Below are 14,570 nucleotides of genomic sequence, written 5' to 3'. Positions count from 1 at the left end.
AACATTGATTGGCCGCCTCCTGCATGCCCCACACAGGGAATCTAGCCTACAACCCAGGCACATGCCCTGATCAGGAATTGAACTGTAACCTTCTGGTTCATAGGTCGACGCTCAACCATTGAGCCACTCCGGCCGGCCAACGTCTAAATCAGGGGTCCTCAAACTTTTAAAACGGGGCCAGTTTACTGTCCCTCAGACCGTTGGAGGGCCGGACTATAGTTTAAAAAAAAAACTATGAACAAATTCCTATGCACACTGCACCTATCTTATTTTGAAGTAAAAAAACAACACAGGAGCAAATACAATATTTGTATTTGCATGTGGCCCTCGGGCCGTAGTTTGAGGACCCCTGGTCTAAACTTTTGAGTGAGGGCAGCATTTTTCAAATGAGTGCAACTTCTTGCGTTTTTTGTTTTTGAAGGAACAGCATTCACATGTATGCATAAGTATATGTTCATCTAGGTTCCCCTTCAGTCACCCTTTTAGAGGGCTTGATGGGGTCAGTGGCTGATGGTTGTCCCCTGTTGGGAGGATTTGCACGATACATTGTTTAGGGAGCCCAACATGGAAGCCGAAGCTTATTTTTACGGAGAGAAACCGAAGCACAAGAACTCCTCTAACATCACTATGTTGAACTGACCCTTAGCCAGAACTCCTGTTTCCGATTTCTTCCTGTCTCTTACTGCCCGTTTGAGCATTGTAATCCCAGTGTTCGGGAGGCCCCTGGTAGCCCTAGTTAGTGAAGTATTGTTTCTTCTCGATGCACGTTCTTTTCAGGGAGCGGCAGAAACCGCCTCGCTTCCTCTGGTGAAAACTTCGTTCACTTCTTCAATGTTTTTCAAAGCGCTGTGGCCTTTCTATCCGGATTTTTATTCGAAGGATAGGGTGAGAAACTACTGACGGTGTTACTGTGGTTTTCTCATTGTTCTGACAGGCTGGATTAGAGTAGACTTTAAAAAATATATATTTTTTAAGAGTAGTGCATTTATCCAAAGTTGTGCTCCTCTACTCAGAGAAATGGGGAAAAAATTTTTTTGATCTTCACCCGAGGATATTTTTCCATTGATTTTCAGAGAGCGTGGAAGGGAGAAGGAAAGACAAATATCAATGTGAGAGAAACACATCGATTGGTTGCCTCCTGCACGCGCCCACCAGGGCATGGGCTGGGGAGGGGCCTGCATCCGACATATGTGCCCTTGACCAGAATCGAACCCAGGACCCTTTGGTCCACAGGCCGACACTCTATTCACTGGACCAAACTGGCTTGGGCAAGAAGTTGAAGTTTTGACTAATAACTACTATTGTTGTGTTTGGTTATGGGGAATTAGGTCCTAACAGAGTACCAGCTGCTCATAATTGGGAGGAATCTAGAGAAAGCTTCCTCTTCATGTAGGCCTAGTATATTTTACCTGCAGTATATGAGAATGGCTGGATGATGAATGCCCACAGGAATTTTATATCGTTTAATTTGCATCAGTAGTAGATTTCTAAGTGTTTTATTGATCTAAACAAATTGGTTATTAAGAGGCTTTAGGAACTTAGAAATTGGTGAGCAGCCCTGGCCATTGTGGCTCAGTTAGTGGGACGTTGTCCAGTGAACCAAAGGGTTTCTGGTTCATTTCCCAGTTGATCAGTGTTTCACTCTCACATTGATGTTTTTCTCTCTCCCTCTCTCTTCCTCACTCTCAAAAAAAAAAAAAAAAATTTGGTGAGCACAATTTTATCGTCTATCCTAAAGTGAAATTCTGAGGCATATACACTTTTTTTTTTTAAAGAAAGAGAGAAGCATTGATTTGTTGTTCCACTTATGTATGCATTTATTGGTTGATTCTTATGTGTGCTCTGACTGGGGATAGAATCCACAACCTTGGTGTATCAAGATGATGCTCTAACCAGCTCAGCTACCCGGCCAGGGCTGGTTATATCTTTTTTGATAGAAATCGTTTTGAGGAGAAATGGGGGTCCGAGATCGTAAGGGTTCCCATAGCAGGGCAGAAAGCCACTTTAGTGCCTGAAATTCCATCTTCTGATTCTGAAAAATCCATTTTTCACTTCCTTTGAAGTGCTTCTTAGGAAGGAGTACACCGAGAGAAAAGCATTTGTCCATTTTGGACAACTTTTAGCATTTTGTGAACACCACTTGTGTGCATTTTAGCCCTTCTCGGGGTCCTGGGGACCCTTTAAATGGAACGACTTCGTAATTAGGAGTTAAGAGCTGTACATATTTTTAAAAGCAAGACCCAGAGAGAACATGCTGTGTGCGTAGGGTCGGGTGGTCAGGAGGGGGCGCTGATAGGTTTAAGACTCTGTTCCCCTCCTGGGAGACGGGCACAGTTAGGACATTGGCGGATACTCGGCTTCTTGATGTGCTGGGAGGACTGACGCACACTCACTAGAAGTCAGAGCACTTGTTGCTGGAGATTTTTGGGGTACTCTTCCGAAAGGAAATACTTGACTTTGGTGGCTGCTGAGTGAAGTGTGGTTACAGATGGGGTGATGATTTGGATCCTCAGCAGCACGTTTAATGCACAAGTGAAATGTTCCTTTACTTTCTTGGTTTGAAGCCTCAGGCCAGTGTTTTTACATTTTTAAATCCATACAGTTCCTCCAAGTCTCATGACCACTTGCCATTTTTCAGTTGGTGGTTTATTCCTTTAATATATTAGATTTTTTTGGAGAGTAAACCATGTGTGAAAATAGTATCTTGATATATCTTGATACCCATTTTTATGTGTAGAGCATGGCTCCAGATGACTAGTCTCTAGAGCAGTGATGGCGAACCTATGACACACGTGTCAGAGGTGACACGCAAACTCATTTTTTTGGTTGATTTTTCTTTGTTAAATGGCATTTAAATATATAAAATAAATATCAAAAATATAAGTCTTTACTTTACTATGGTTGAAAATATCAAAAAATTTCTATATGTGACACGGCACCAGAGTTAAGTTAGAGGTTTTTCAAAATGCTGACACGCCGAGCTCAAAAGGTTCGCCTTCGCTGCTCTAGAGTCTACTTTTAGGATCTGCTGCCTCAAAATCAGGGTGGTATAGTGTGAGAAGTGCTAAAAATGGAGGGCAGAAGACGGGTTCTAGAAGCAGCTTAACTTATACCCCCTTGACTTTTTTCTCATCTGTAAAATGGGTATGCCTTTCTTGTTTAACTCACAGGGCTGTTGGGAGAATCAAATGAGATCTAGATAAATGGGCAGGTATGGAGGATAGTGTTTAGTAATCTACAAAGTCGTTTTCTTTCCTGACAGAGGGTTGGGAAACAAGCTGCCTGGATTCAGATGTTAATGCCAAAACGTAGAAGCTCTGTGTTCTTGAGCAGTTATTTAAACTCTGTGCCTCTGTGTTAAAAATACTCTTCTCAGAGGACTATTAAATGTTTGTGGGGTTTTTTTTTAATCCTCACCTGAGGATATTTTTTCCATTGATTTTTAGAAAAAGTGGAAAGGAGAGGGAGAGACAGAGAGAGACACATCAATTGATTGCCTCCCGCATGCCCCAACCAGGGCGGGGAGCCTGCAACCGAGGTATGTGTCCTTGACTGGAATCAAACTCAGGACCCCTCAGTCCACAGGCCAATGCTCTATCCACTGCCAAACTGGCTAGGGCAGTACTATTAAATGTTGATTAAAATGTGCTTAACACAGTGCCTGGCACTTAATAAAGCAATACAAATAATAACAATATGCCAGTTGGGGCGAGTGAATGTTTTTAGGGGACAGAACCAGTAGTAGAAAGGACTACCATTCTCGTGATGAGATTCAAAAGGCCTGCTGTATGCATCACTTTTTTAAATTAAAAAAAATTTAAATCCTGAGAATAAACAGTTACCTTCAAGGAGCTGATAATGTAATTGGAAAGATGAGACTTGAAAGATTAGGGGGAAAGTTGCTGTGAAGAAATAACATTCCTCAGATAGTGTTTACATTTAAGTCAATTCCGGTAGATTTTAGAGATGCTACCAAGGTGAAGTAAATGCCACCATCCAGGCTGAACTTTCTTCCTTACTTTGTCCTGCATTCCTGGCAGCCAGTGTTCTTTGTAATTATTTATTGCAGATGATGAAATCTGTAACTTAGTGGGGCAATCGTGGCTTTGGTAATGGAATAAAAGTAAATCCAGATTTGAAAGTTCTGAGCTGTGGTCCTGTCTGTCTTGAATTATCACTTAATTTGAGATGTAAAGAAGTTAAAATGGAACTTTGCCTGTTAGTATTTGCTGGGATTTATTCTTATACCTTTGATGGTAGATGTTAGTTTACATATCCTATATAATAAAAGGCTAATATGCAAATTGACTGAATGGCAGAACGACCAGCTGCTATGATGTGCACTGACCACCAGGGGGCAGTGCGCTCCCACAGGGGGAGTGCCACTCAGCCAGAAGCTGGGCTCATGGCTGGCAAGTGCAGCAGCAGCAGTGGTGGGAACCTCTCCCCCCTCCACAGTAGTGCTAAGGATGTCCAACTGCTGTGGGGAGTGGGCCTAAACCTTCAGTTGGACATTCCCAAGGGCTCCCAGACCGCAAGAGGGCGTGGGCCGGACTGAGGGGACTGCTGGTGCCCGCGCACCCCCCCCCCCTGCACGAATTTTGTGCACCGGGCCTCTAGTTCAATCATAATTAAATGCTAATAATTGAAATCATTCTCAGATCTGGCTTTTTTTAAAAAAAATATTTTTAGAGAGGCAGGGAGGATAGAAACATCAGTGATGAGAAAGAATCGATCATCTGCTTCCTGCATGCCCCTTCTGGCGATCAAGCCCACAACCCGAGCATGTGCCCTAGACCAGAATGGAACCCAGGACCCTTCAGTCCAAAGGCCAATGCTCTGTCCACTGAAACAAACCAGCTAGGGCCTGGCTTTTTTAAAAGTAGCTCTGAGTAACTAAATAGGAGAGATTACTAACTGTCAACTTTTGTGTTTCTAAGTATGCCATTACTAAACTTGTCTTTTGTTTTAAGATTTGGAAGTGTTGGCACATAAGAATAGAGAAAAAGTACCTTAGTCTTGGATTACATCCAACAAGGTTCTAAATAGTTGGGACTCCACTGTGTGGGCAGAAACCTGAAAAGGCCCTTCCTTCCTTCCTTCCTTCCTTCCTTCCTTCCTTCCTTCCTTCCTTCCTCCCTCCGTATTGAGTCTCAGAGGAGAAATCAGTATACCCAACCTCAGCAGAGGTGCTTGCTTTCCGTTTCCCTCCCTCCCTCCCTCCCTCCCTTCCTTTTCAGAGCTTATGTATAGAAAATTTTAAATGAGTTTTTCCATTAAATATTCTCTCTAGGTGTGTGCCAAAATTCATTTATTTTGAAACTTGATTTAATACTTTATTTCTTTTTAAAAGCTATGTGCCATTTTCTCTACTAGATTTTGAGTAAAAAACAAATTTTTGTTGATTGGAAAATGGCTAAGCTGATTCAGTTAGAATCTTTTAAACACATAATCTCGGACTTGTAAGAAATGAACCTTAGTTGGGAGAGACTTTTTCTAGCCTGCGAGATGAAATGATGAGATTGTCATGGAAATGTATGTATTCTCTCCGCTGGCCGTGACTGATGGTGAATGAGTGCAAACACCGGTCTAGAGAGTCAGAGCATCCTCGTTCCTGTAAATTCATGATCTGTTTTCCTTAGGGTGTGAGGGTCCCCCCCTTGTAAATCCTCTCTTTTTTCTCTCTACTTCTATTTGTAGAATTAAAGGGATCACTTTCGCTCCCTGAGAGCTCATTGGCTTTGTAGCTTCTGAAGGATCTCCCAGGTTCCGGGGACCCTGCTGAGGCTAAAGGGAGTTACCTGGGGTCTGTTCCCGTGGAGAAAAGGTGCCCGTGCTCTGGAGGGCATGTCCTGGGCTGTAGGTCACTGCCTTTCGCAATCCCTTGGTCTCTCGTCAGTATGCTAGGACTCCAGCTGTTGCGTGACTCCGCCCTGCTGTCCCCAATCTCTTGTTTGGGAAGTTGTTAGACAGGTGACGTTTGAGCGGCGAAATATGTTTGTGTGCTCTGTAAGTTACCTTTAGACATAATGAAAGATATCTTCATCTTGCCCAGGAACAAGGCGCCTGTCTGACCTGTTGCTGAATAACAGGAGAGCCAAGCAAAGTTTTATATGTGGCACCGTGATAAAAGCAACTCTTTTAATGGGTTACCCCTGTACAGTCCACTGGTAGAAAAGGAGGGCTTTTGGTGTATACAGGCTTCTGGCGGTGGTTGATTTTTTTATTGTTATCTTTGATCCTCACCTGAGGATATGTTGTTAGTGATTTTAGAGAGCGAGAGAGAGAAATATCAGTGTGAGAGAGAAATATTGATCCGTTGCCTCCCATATGTGCCTTGACCAGGAATCGAACCCGTAACCTTTTGTGTACGGCACAGCACTCCAACCAACTGAGCCACCAGCCAGGGCTGTTGTTTTTTTGTTTGTCTATTGTTTTCCTGTTACCACTCCCACAGATCTGTAATTGCTGTCCTAAAGTGGATAATAAAACTAGATTTTTTTTTTACATTGACTATACTGGTAGCATTGGCAGAATTTATAGATAATGATAACCAGCCTTTAGTTTTCTTTAAACTTTTTGACATAATTTCAGACCTGCAGAAGAGTTGTAAGAATTCCTATATATCTTTCACCCAGATTTCTCAAATGTTAACATTTGCTTTATTCTTCTCTCCTGTTCTCTCCTTCTCTCTCTCTCTCACACACACACACACACACACGCACGCACACATCTGTGTGTGTGTATATATACTTATTTTACTTATTTTTTAAAAGTGCTTGAGAGTAAATTGCAGTCATCCCTCCTTTGGTGTGTATTTCCTAAAATCAAGGACAACTTCTTACATAACCCACAGTGCCAGGATCAAAAATCAGAAATTAGCATTGGTATGATGCTGTTAGCGAAACTGTAGTCCCCATTCACATTTGTCAGTTGTCTTTATAATGTTCTTTATATAAAAGAAAATCCCACATCATGTGTTGTATTCATTCAGTTGTCTTATCTCTTTAGTCGAACAGTTGTTCAGACTACTTATTGTGTAGAATGTCCTTCTGTGGCTTCAAGTTTGAATGCTTCATTTTCCCAAAGTATTGAGCCTCCCTAATTATGAAACTGGGAATAAGGACTGAGGTGGCTAAGTTGAGATGGGGAAGGGACACCGTAGCCAGATCTGCTGGGAAGCCTGGCAGAGTGGAGTGGGCATGATCGCTGGCAGCTGCCATGGAAGGATGCAGCGAGATCCAGTCTCTCAGTTGAGCACTGCGTTTATAGGTGTGGCAGATGCTCCGTGTTTCATAATCTGCTCCCTCTCTGTTTGGTTCAAAGCTGTAGCTTAGTGACCAACAATAGATGGAGGTTTCTCTGACGTGTATCATGTTATATCCTCCCCCTCCACCACCAACGCGCGCACACACACACACTCACACGGGCTTTTTATATCTTGTTTCATGGCAGATCCACTGGCCTCTGCCTGTGCTGTTGTACCAGCGTCTCAGGTGGAATGCCCCTTTTCCTTAGGTACGTTAGTTACGGAGCCACACTAGGGACACGAAAGCACAGTGGCTTCCAGTGAGACCTGCAGTCAGACTGTCTAGATGGGATTCCTGCCCCCACTCTTCACTATTAGCCGTGTGACCCTTGGGCAACTAGCTCAGCTTGGCTGAATCTACGACATGGGACTTTTGTGAAGATGAAATATGACTTATTACTAACTACAAATTTGAAAATAATAAAGCTGGCATTTATTGGGTGCTTACTGTGTGCCAGTGCTGTGCGAAGTGCTTTATAAAACACTGTTGATTGTGATATGCTCATTTTCCTTCTTCAAACTCTTTAGCCCCCGTAAGATAAGACGCAACATGTGTGCTCCAGCCTGTTTGGCTCAGTGGACAGAGCGTCGGCCTGCGGACTGAAGGGTCCCAGGTTCGATTCCAGCCAAGGGCACATGCCCGGGTTGTGGGCTTGATTCCCCCCAGTAGGGGGCGTGCAGGAGACAGCCAATCAATGATTCTCTCTCATCGATGTTTCTATTCATCTCCCTTCCTCTCTGAAATCAATAAAAAAATATATTAAAAAGAAAAAATAAGTAACGTGCAATGCCAGTATTTCTTTTTTTTTTTTTTTTTAATGCCAGTATTTCTGATTAAAGTCTTGAAACTTTCCTGTTGGGCAGATTGAAAGATTAGCAGTAGCAGAGGTTTTCAATCACTGCTGCATCAGATCAGCTTTCTCCTGTTGGCGATCCATCATCTCTCTCTTTGGGAATGGGGTCTGGTGGGGATTTTTACTGGCTCTGCTGATTTCAGATCCTAGATATTAAGGAAATGGGAGTGGCGACAGGAAATGGGAGCCAGCAGCTGGGAAACAAGTTTGTAACTTGATGTCAGTGAACTGGTCTTCGCTCCTGAAAGACAAAATTACATGTAACTCATTGGAAGAGCAGGTGTCTCACCATTTTGTTTAAGTTTTTCCATTTGTGGGTGCATGATATACAGCTGTTCAGAGCTATAACATTTTCCACTTGGCAGTTAACCCAGTAAGCATTTTATTTTTAAAGTATGACATGGTGTTCAAAAATTTAAGTGCCCTACTTAAAGATTTGACATAAGCTATAAGTCTGTAAATTGTTTAACTTAATCCTATAAGCTCTTATGAGCAGATCCATTTTATCTCCATTTTTTTCTCTTCTATTTTTTTTTTTAAATATATTTTATTGATTTTTCACAGAGAGGAAGGGAGAGAGACAGAGAGTCAGAAACATCGATGAGAGAGAAACATCGACCAGCTGCCTCCTGCACATCTCCCGCTGGGGATGTGCCCGCAACCCAGGCACATGCCCTTGACCGGAATCGAACCCGGGACCTTTCAGTCCGCAGGCCGACGCTCTCTCCACTGAGCCAAACCGGTTTCGGCTTCTCTTCTATTTAGACGTGCTTTTGAACATAACCCAGTGTACAAGATAGTGCACTATCCATTTGATTAGCTAATGTCGTTTTAAAGTTCTAATAATTTTCAAGGGAGTCTTACTTCTGATTACTCTTATGTATTTAAGCCAGTGAAGAAAAAGAAGATAAAACGAGAGGTTAAGATTCTGGAGAACCTTCGTGGTGGAACAAATATCATTAAGCTGATTGACACTGTGAAGGACCCTGTGGTAGGTGCCTGATGGTGGCGGGGGGTGCGGGAGGGAGAGAGAGAGTGTGTGTGTGTGTGTGTGTGTGTGTGTGTGTGTGAGAGAGAGAGAGAGAGAACCTAAAATACTGAGAAATATTATATAGTGAGGATGATCATGTTTGTCTTTTCTACTGAATGATTTTGAAAACCAGAAAAAAAGTCATGGTGGCCCAATGTGCAAATAGCCACCACCACTTCCATAGAACCTACCCTGTCTATTCGATAGGCACGTCCCTGCCCAGGTATATTACCTCATTCTCCTGATTCAGCTTACAGATGTTTGCTGACTGTCTCCTTTAAGACCCTGCTTTTCTCCCAGTTTTGAAGCTTATTCCTACCAATCAGCATTATTTTACCTTCTGTTGAAAATCTGGGGTCACAGAAGGAAGAACTGAGAATCTCCACTTGGACACCTGGCGTAGAGAGCCGAGCAGGTCCCGGGCCCATTGACCTTCGAGGAGGCGAGCTTGCTGGTTCTCATGCTGGTCTTGAATTCAGCATCCGCTCTTAGGGGCCACATTGTATATCCAGAAACATCTGAAATGTTTTTGTTAAAATGCTTAATTTTGAGCCATTTTAGTAGAGCTGTTTACTTTTTTGTCTCTTCCCGGGAATGACTTAACCTTAAGTGTTTATGATGAAGGCTTTTTTGGTATCGCTTCTCATCCCATTTCTGTTCTTCACCTGCTGTACCTCAAATATGTCCGCTCTCCCATGATAGCTTGTGTTTATTGTCTTTGCTTCTACCGGCTAAAGACATCCTCACAGTAATGTGGTAGCTAACGTGTGTGTGCCAGCACTGTTCTGCGTGTTTAACTATCTCATCCTGTAATCCTCACAGCAGTCTGGTGGGGGTAGGTGCTGTTGTCTGCATTGTCACACTGTGCAGATAAGAAAACTGAAGTCTACAGAGGTTAAGTAATTTGCCCAAAATTACACAGGGCTGCTGACCTGAAGAATAAGGAAAGTTTTTTACTTTGGTCCCTGTGAAAAGACTGAGAAGGGTGGTCATATTCTAGACCCCATCTAATTGGCACAAATATATCCCCGTCTGATCAGCTCAGATTGATTCTGCAGTGACACGGAGCTTGGTGATAGCTGTCTCACTGTGTGTGTGTGTGTGTGTGTTTTACACATACGTAACCAGTAACTGAAGTGGACGAAACAACCAGGGAATCTTCCCCCCCACCTGTAGAGAGGTCTGGTGGTGAAGCCCTCAGCGTGGGCTGGTGGGGACCCTTTGGCCGGAACTGCCGCTCATCCTGGCAAAGGCCTGTGTGGGTGCACTGTGGCCTGTCGCCTAGGTAACTTTCATCTGCTTCCTTCGGCAAAACTTCCTGCTGGAAAGATTTCTCGGATGATTGTTTCTTTCTATAATGCTCTTAAGCCCCTGCTTTTCTCCCTATTTTGAAAGCTTATTACTGCCAATTCACATTATTTTACCTCATTTAAGTAAACTAGACATTTGAAAATCTGTTTACAACAAGGAAATATTGACTATTTTGTATTCATTGCATCAAAGATTATAGTGCTTTAAAAATACTTGAGGAAGTAATTTCACATTGTGGCTTACTGATAATTATAGATAATTTCCTTTCGGATCCTGAAAAGACCTGTGCTAGAGCCCCAAGACCTATGATAATTCTATAAAATATGCCTGGCTCACTAAACCAAGATGAAAACATGTCGCTCCTTTCGTAGTTGGCAAACTGAAACCTCAAGAGTATAAATCTTTGCATAATGTGCCAGGCCCAGTGGACAGGTTGGTCAGAGAATATACCCCTTTTAAAAACAAAAACAAAGAAACAAACAGAACTTTATTATGAAAAATTCCAACCATTTACAAAAGTAAAGTGAGTAATATCATGAACCTGCCTGCGCACAGCACTCCGTTTTAGCACTAAGTCAGCTCCTGGCCAACTTTGTTTCGTCCGTACCCCACCCACTCCCCCACCCTCCCATTGCCCACCATCCTGTTACTTTGAAGCAAATTCCAGGCATAAAATTTCAAGAGGATACTTTCTTGCTAGTCTCTCCCTGGGTGGTGAGTCCTTTTCATCTAAGTGGGATTTGAGGATGGGCTGTACGACAGAAGAAACTACATTTATGGTTTGAATATTTAATAATTTATATTTTTTTCTTGCAGTCAAAGACACCAGCTTTGGTATTTGAATATATCAATAATACAGATTTTAAGGTACGTATGTACTTTTTCTTTCTGCTTGCGGGGGCTCTGGGGGTGGGTGATGGCAGTAAGTACTGCTGATACTCTGGAACACGAGGGCAGAAAGGCCATTGGTGAGAGCAGGAAATCACACATTGGATTCCTTCTGGCATGATCCAGGAGGCAGACAGTGGTTAGAGCTCCTGCATTTGGTGTAGTTACTCATCGCCCTTTGCCTCGCTTGCTCAGGGAACAGCTGCTGGGCTGGGTCTAAGCTAATGCTTCCACTCCTCTTTGAGACGACAGCTTTAGGTAGATGTTACCTTTGATTTTCTTAGGAATCTTACTTACATTGCTGATAGGAAGTGATGAGTGGATGCAGGGCTCGTGAATAGAAGCAATACATTGGATTGAGACTCTCAGGTGGTGTGTGTTCATGCGCACTGTATACAGAGCAGATGGTGCAGAAAAGCCCTGCCCTGGTTATTTACGTTTCTTTTCTTCTTTCTTTTTCTTTCTTTCTTTTTGCATTTGCATTTGCATATTTTATTAAGATACCCGACTCTTAAATTATTTCTTTAACTGGAAGCATCTCTGGAGAGAACATGCACCATCTGTAGGCATTTAAAAAGATACTCATTTTCCCTCTCCTGGACTTGAGCGCCTGGCCCCCCAGTTCACCAGCAGGAAGCGCTAAAGCCCCAGCCTTTGCCTTGGGGTGGGGGGGCGCGCATGCAGGGGAGGGGTGCAGCAGTCCCTACCCCCTGGGTCCATTCAGGCCGGGGTGCTCCCAGACACCTCAGGGGCTCCTGGGGCATCTGTGCCAGGCAGCCTCATAGAGTTCTTATGTTAATATTAATTTAGACTATGATGTGTTCTTCAAAAGCAGAGTATTAAGCCGGTTTTTCATGAATTTGTTTTTAGTGTTTTTCAAACACCGCAACCTTAACTCATGTCAAGGTTTGGGGGCCAGGCATGCTGGACATGGTAGAGCACAATATGAAAATCAGTATGAGAAGAGAAAGTTTTTAAAAATCAAAAGTGGTGTTGATTTTAGGGGCATTTAGAGATTTTTTGGTGATTACAACTCTGCCAGTGAATAAAAGGCTTGTGGTTTTGTTGGGATGGAAGTTAGGGACATCAAATCAGCAGTGAAATATGCTGTCAGGAGTGATGCTTTTGGGTGAAAATAAAAGAACCTTACCCTCGCATTTAATTTTTCTTAGGTAATCACTCTAAAGTTAGTGAACAATAAGCACTTATAAAACAATAAGCAAGTTTTATATAGTGTTGCATTCCTCATATGTAACAAGTTTCCTTGTGACTCCAGTAGTGAACTCTAACAAGTGCGGAATACATTTTTTTCATTAATTTGCTATGAGTGACCCCGGTTTATCAAGGTGTGTGTGTGTGTGTGTGTGTGTGTGTGTGTGTGTGTGTTTCTGTTTCTGAAGAAATAAACAGGTTTTCATGAAGCCAAACATCTCTCTAATGCAAACATTTCAAAGCCAATCTTCATGGAGCTTCATATTAAAATCCCTTAGTTTTAAATGCCTCTGCTTCCTAATGAGTTCTTACCAGCTGTCCAGCCACATGTAAAATTTCACTTCAGCATTTGTGTTTCTTGAATTGCCAGGTGGATTTGACAACTGGCAGAAGGTCAGTGTTTACTTCCCTAGAGAAATCTGACTTCTTACAAAGGGGATGTTTGGATGGCATACATTGTCTAGGAGCTTTTTCAAAAAGGATCATGGGATTTTAATGTTTTTAGGGGCTTGCATATCTGAAAACATCTTTATTTTATCCTCCCAACTAACATTTTCCACAGTATAGAATTCTAGGTTGTAATTAATAATTTCCTCAGCCTTTTGAAGAGATTGTTCTGCTCTTACCACTGAAGCCATTGTGGTTTCATCGTCTGTGATTGTCTCTTGTTTCTCTCTGGAAGCCTGCGGGGTCTCCCTTCCTGCCCAGGCTCTGAGGCTGCCCCGTGACATGCTGTTATATGGGTCGCTTTCATCCTTCGTTCTGGATACTGACTGGGTGTTTCAATGTAGAAACTCGTGTCCTTCTGTTTCAGAAAAGTTTTTCATGTTCTTTGATTTTCTTCCCTTCTTTGTTCTCACTTTCTCAAACTCATTGGATGTTAGACTTCCTATCGTAGAGCTCTGTTTTGTTCCCTGGACCTTTTAAAATAGTATCCTGTTCTTTTATGTTTTATGTAATATCTTCTATTTTCTCGCTGAGAAAACGTGTCTTTCCCCCCCCATTATGTTTTCTTCATGCCTTTTCTCTGTTTTTCAAATTCTTTTTTTGGGTGAGTTTCTATGCTCATACATGAATCTGAAATGTCATGGAGTTTTTGTGTGTATGTTTTTGTTTTTTTTAATATGTGTTTATTGATTTTAGAAAGAAGGGAAGCAAAAGGGAGAGACAGAAACATGAGCGTAGAGAGAAACATCAACCTTGATCAGCTGCCTCCTGCTGGGGATGGAGCCCACAACCCAGGCATGTGCCCTGACCAGGAATTGAACTGGTGACCTCTTGGTTCATGGGTCAGTGCTCAACCATTGAGCCACGCCGCCCGGGCTCTATCTTTCCTGAAGTCTGTAAACCCCAAGCACTATTTTCGCTACATTTCATGGTTATGGAACTCACTTCTGTATCATTTTCAAAGCAGAAATACAAAGTCCCATCTTGTGGATTTGGGTTTTTCTCTCCACACTTTACTTTGAACATTTTTAGACCCACTGAGAATTAGAAAGAGTAGCACAGTCAGTGCCCTTATGTTACTCGTCTAGATTTACCAGTTAATGTTTTGTCACATTTGCAGTTATTTCTCTCCACCCTCCCCCACACACGCACACACTCCCCTCTTTATCTCTGTCTTTTTGCTGGAGTCATCTTAAAGTAAGTTGCAGACATTGCGTTACTTCACTCCTCAATATGCTAGCACTGGGTGGAGGATATTTTCCTACATGACCACAGTGCACTTAGGAAATTTAACATTTATGCAGTCATGCCACCTAATAGACAGCATAGAGTCCATACTAAAAGGTGTCCCAGCGATTACTGTCCTGGGAATGTCCTTTTCAGCTGTATGGTTGTGAGCGTATGATCCAGAACCCACTTGTAAAAAAAATTATTTTATTATCAGTTCCTAATTTGATTGCACTGTGTCCAGAGAACCTGATCCATATAATGTTTATTTGGAATTTTTTGATGATTGATG

General features: G+C 42.5%; 1 protein-coding gene across 1 annotated transcript in view; it reads left to right on the top strand.

The window, feature by feature from the left end:
* Nucleotides 1-14,570, top strand: part of CSNK2A2 (casein kinase 2 alpha 2) — a 35,167-nt gene that overhangs the window by 2,509 nt on the left and 18,088 nt on the right. Inside the window, exons 2-3 of the mRNA XM_006752880.2 lie at nt 9,053-9,154; nt 11,321-11,371. Of these exons, the coding sequence (XP_006752943.2) occupies nt 9,053-9,154; nt 11,321-11,371 (153 nt within the window). The remainder of the gene's footprint in view (nt 1-9,052; nt 9,155-11,320; nt 11,372-14,570) is intronic.

Source organism: Myotis davidii, unplaced genomic scaffold (assembly GCF_000327345.1).
Source record: "Myotis davidii unplaced genomic scaffold, ASM32734v1 scaffold590, whole genome shotgun sequence".
Lineage (NCBI taxonomy): Eukaryota > Metazoa > Chordata > Mammalia > Chiroptera > Vespertilionidae > Myotis > Myotis davidii.
This window is presented reverse-complemented; position numbering and strand designations above follow the sequence as displayed.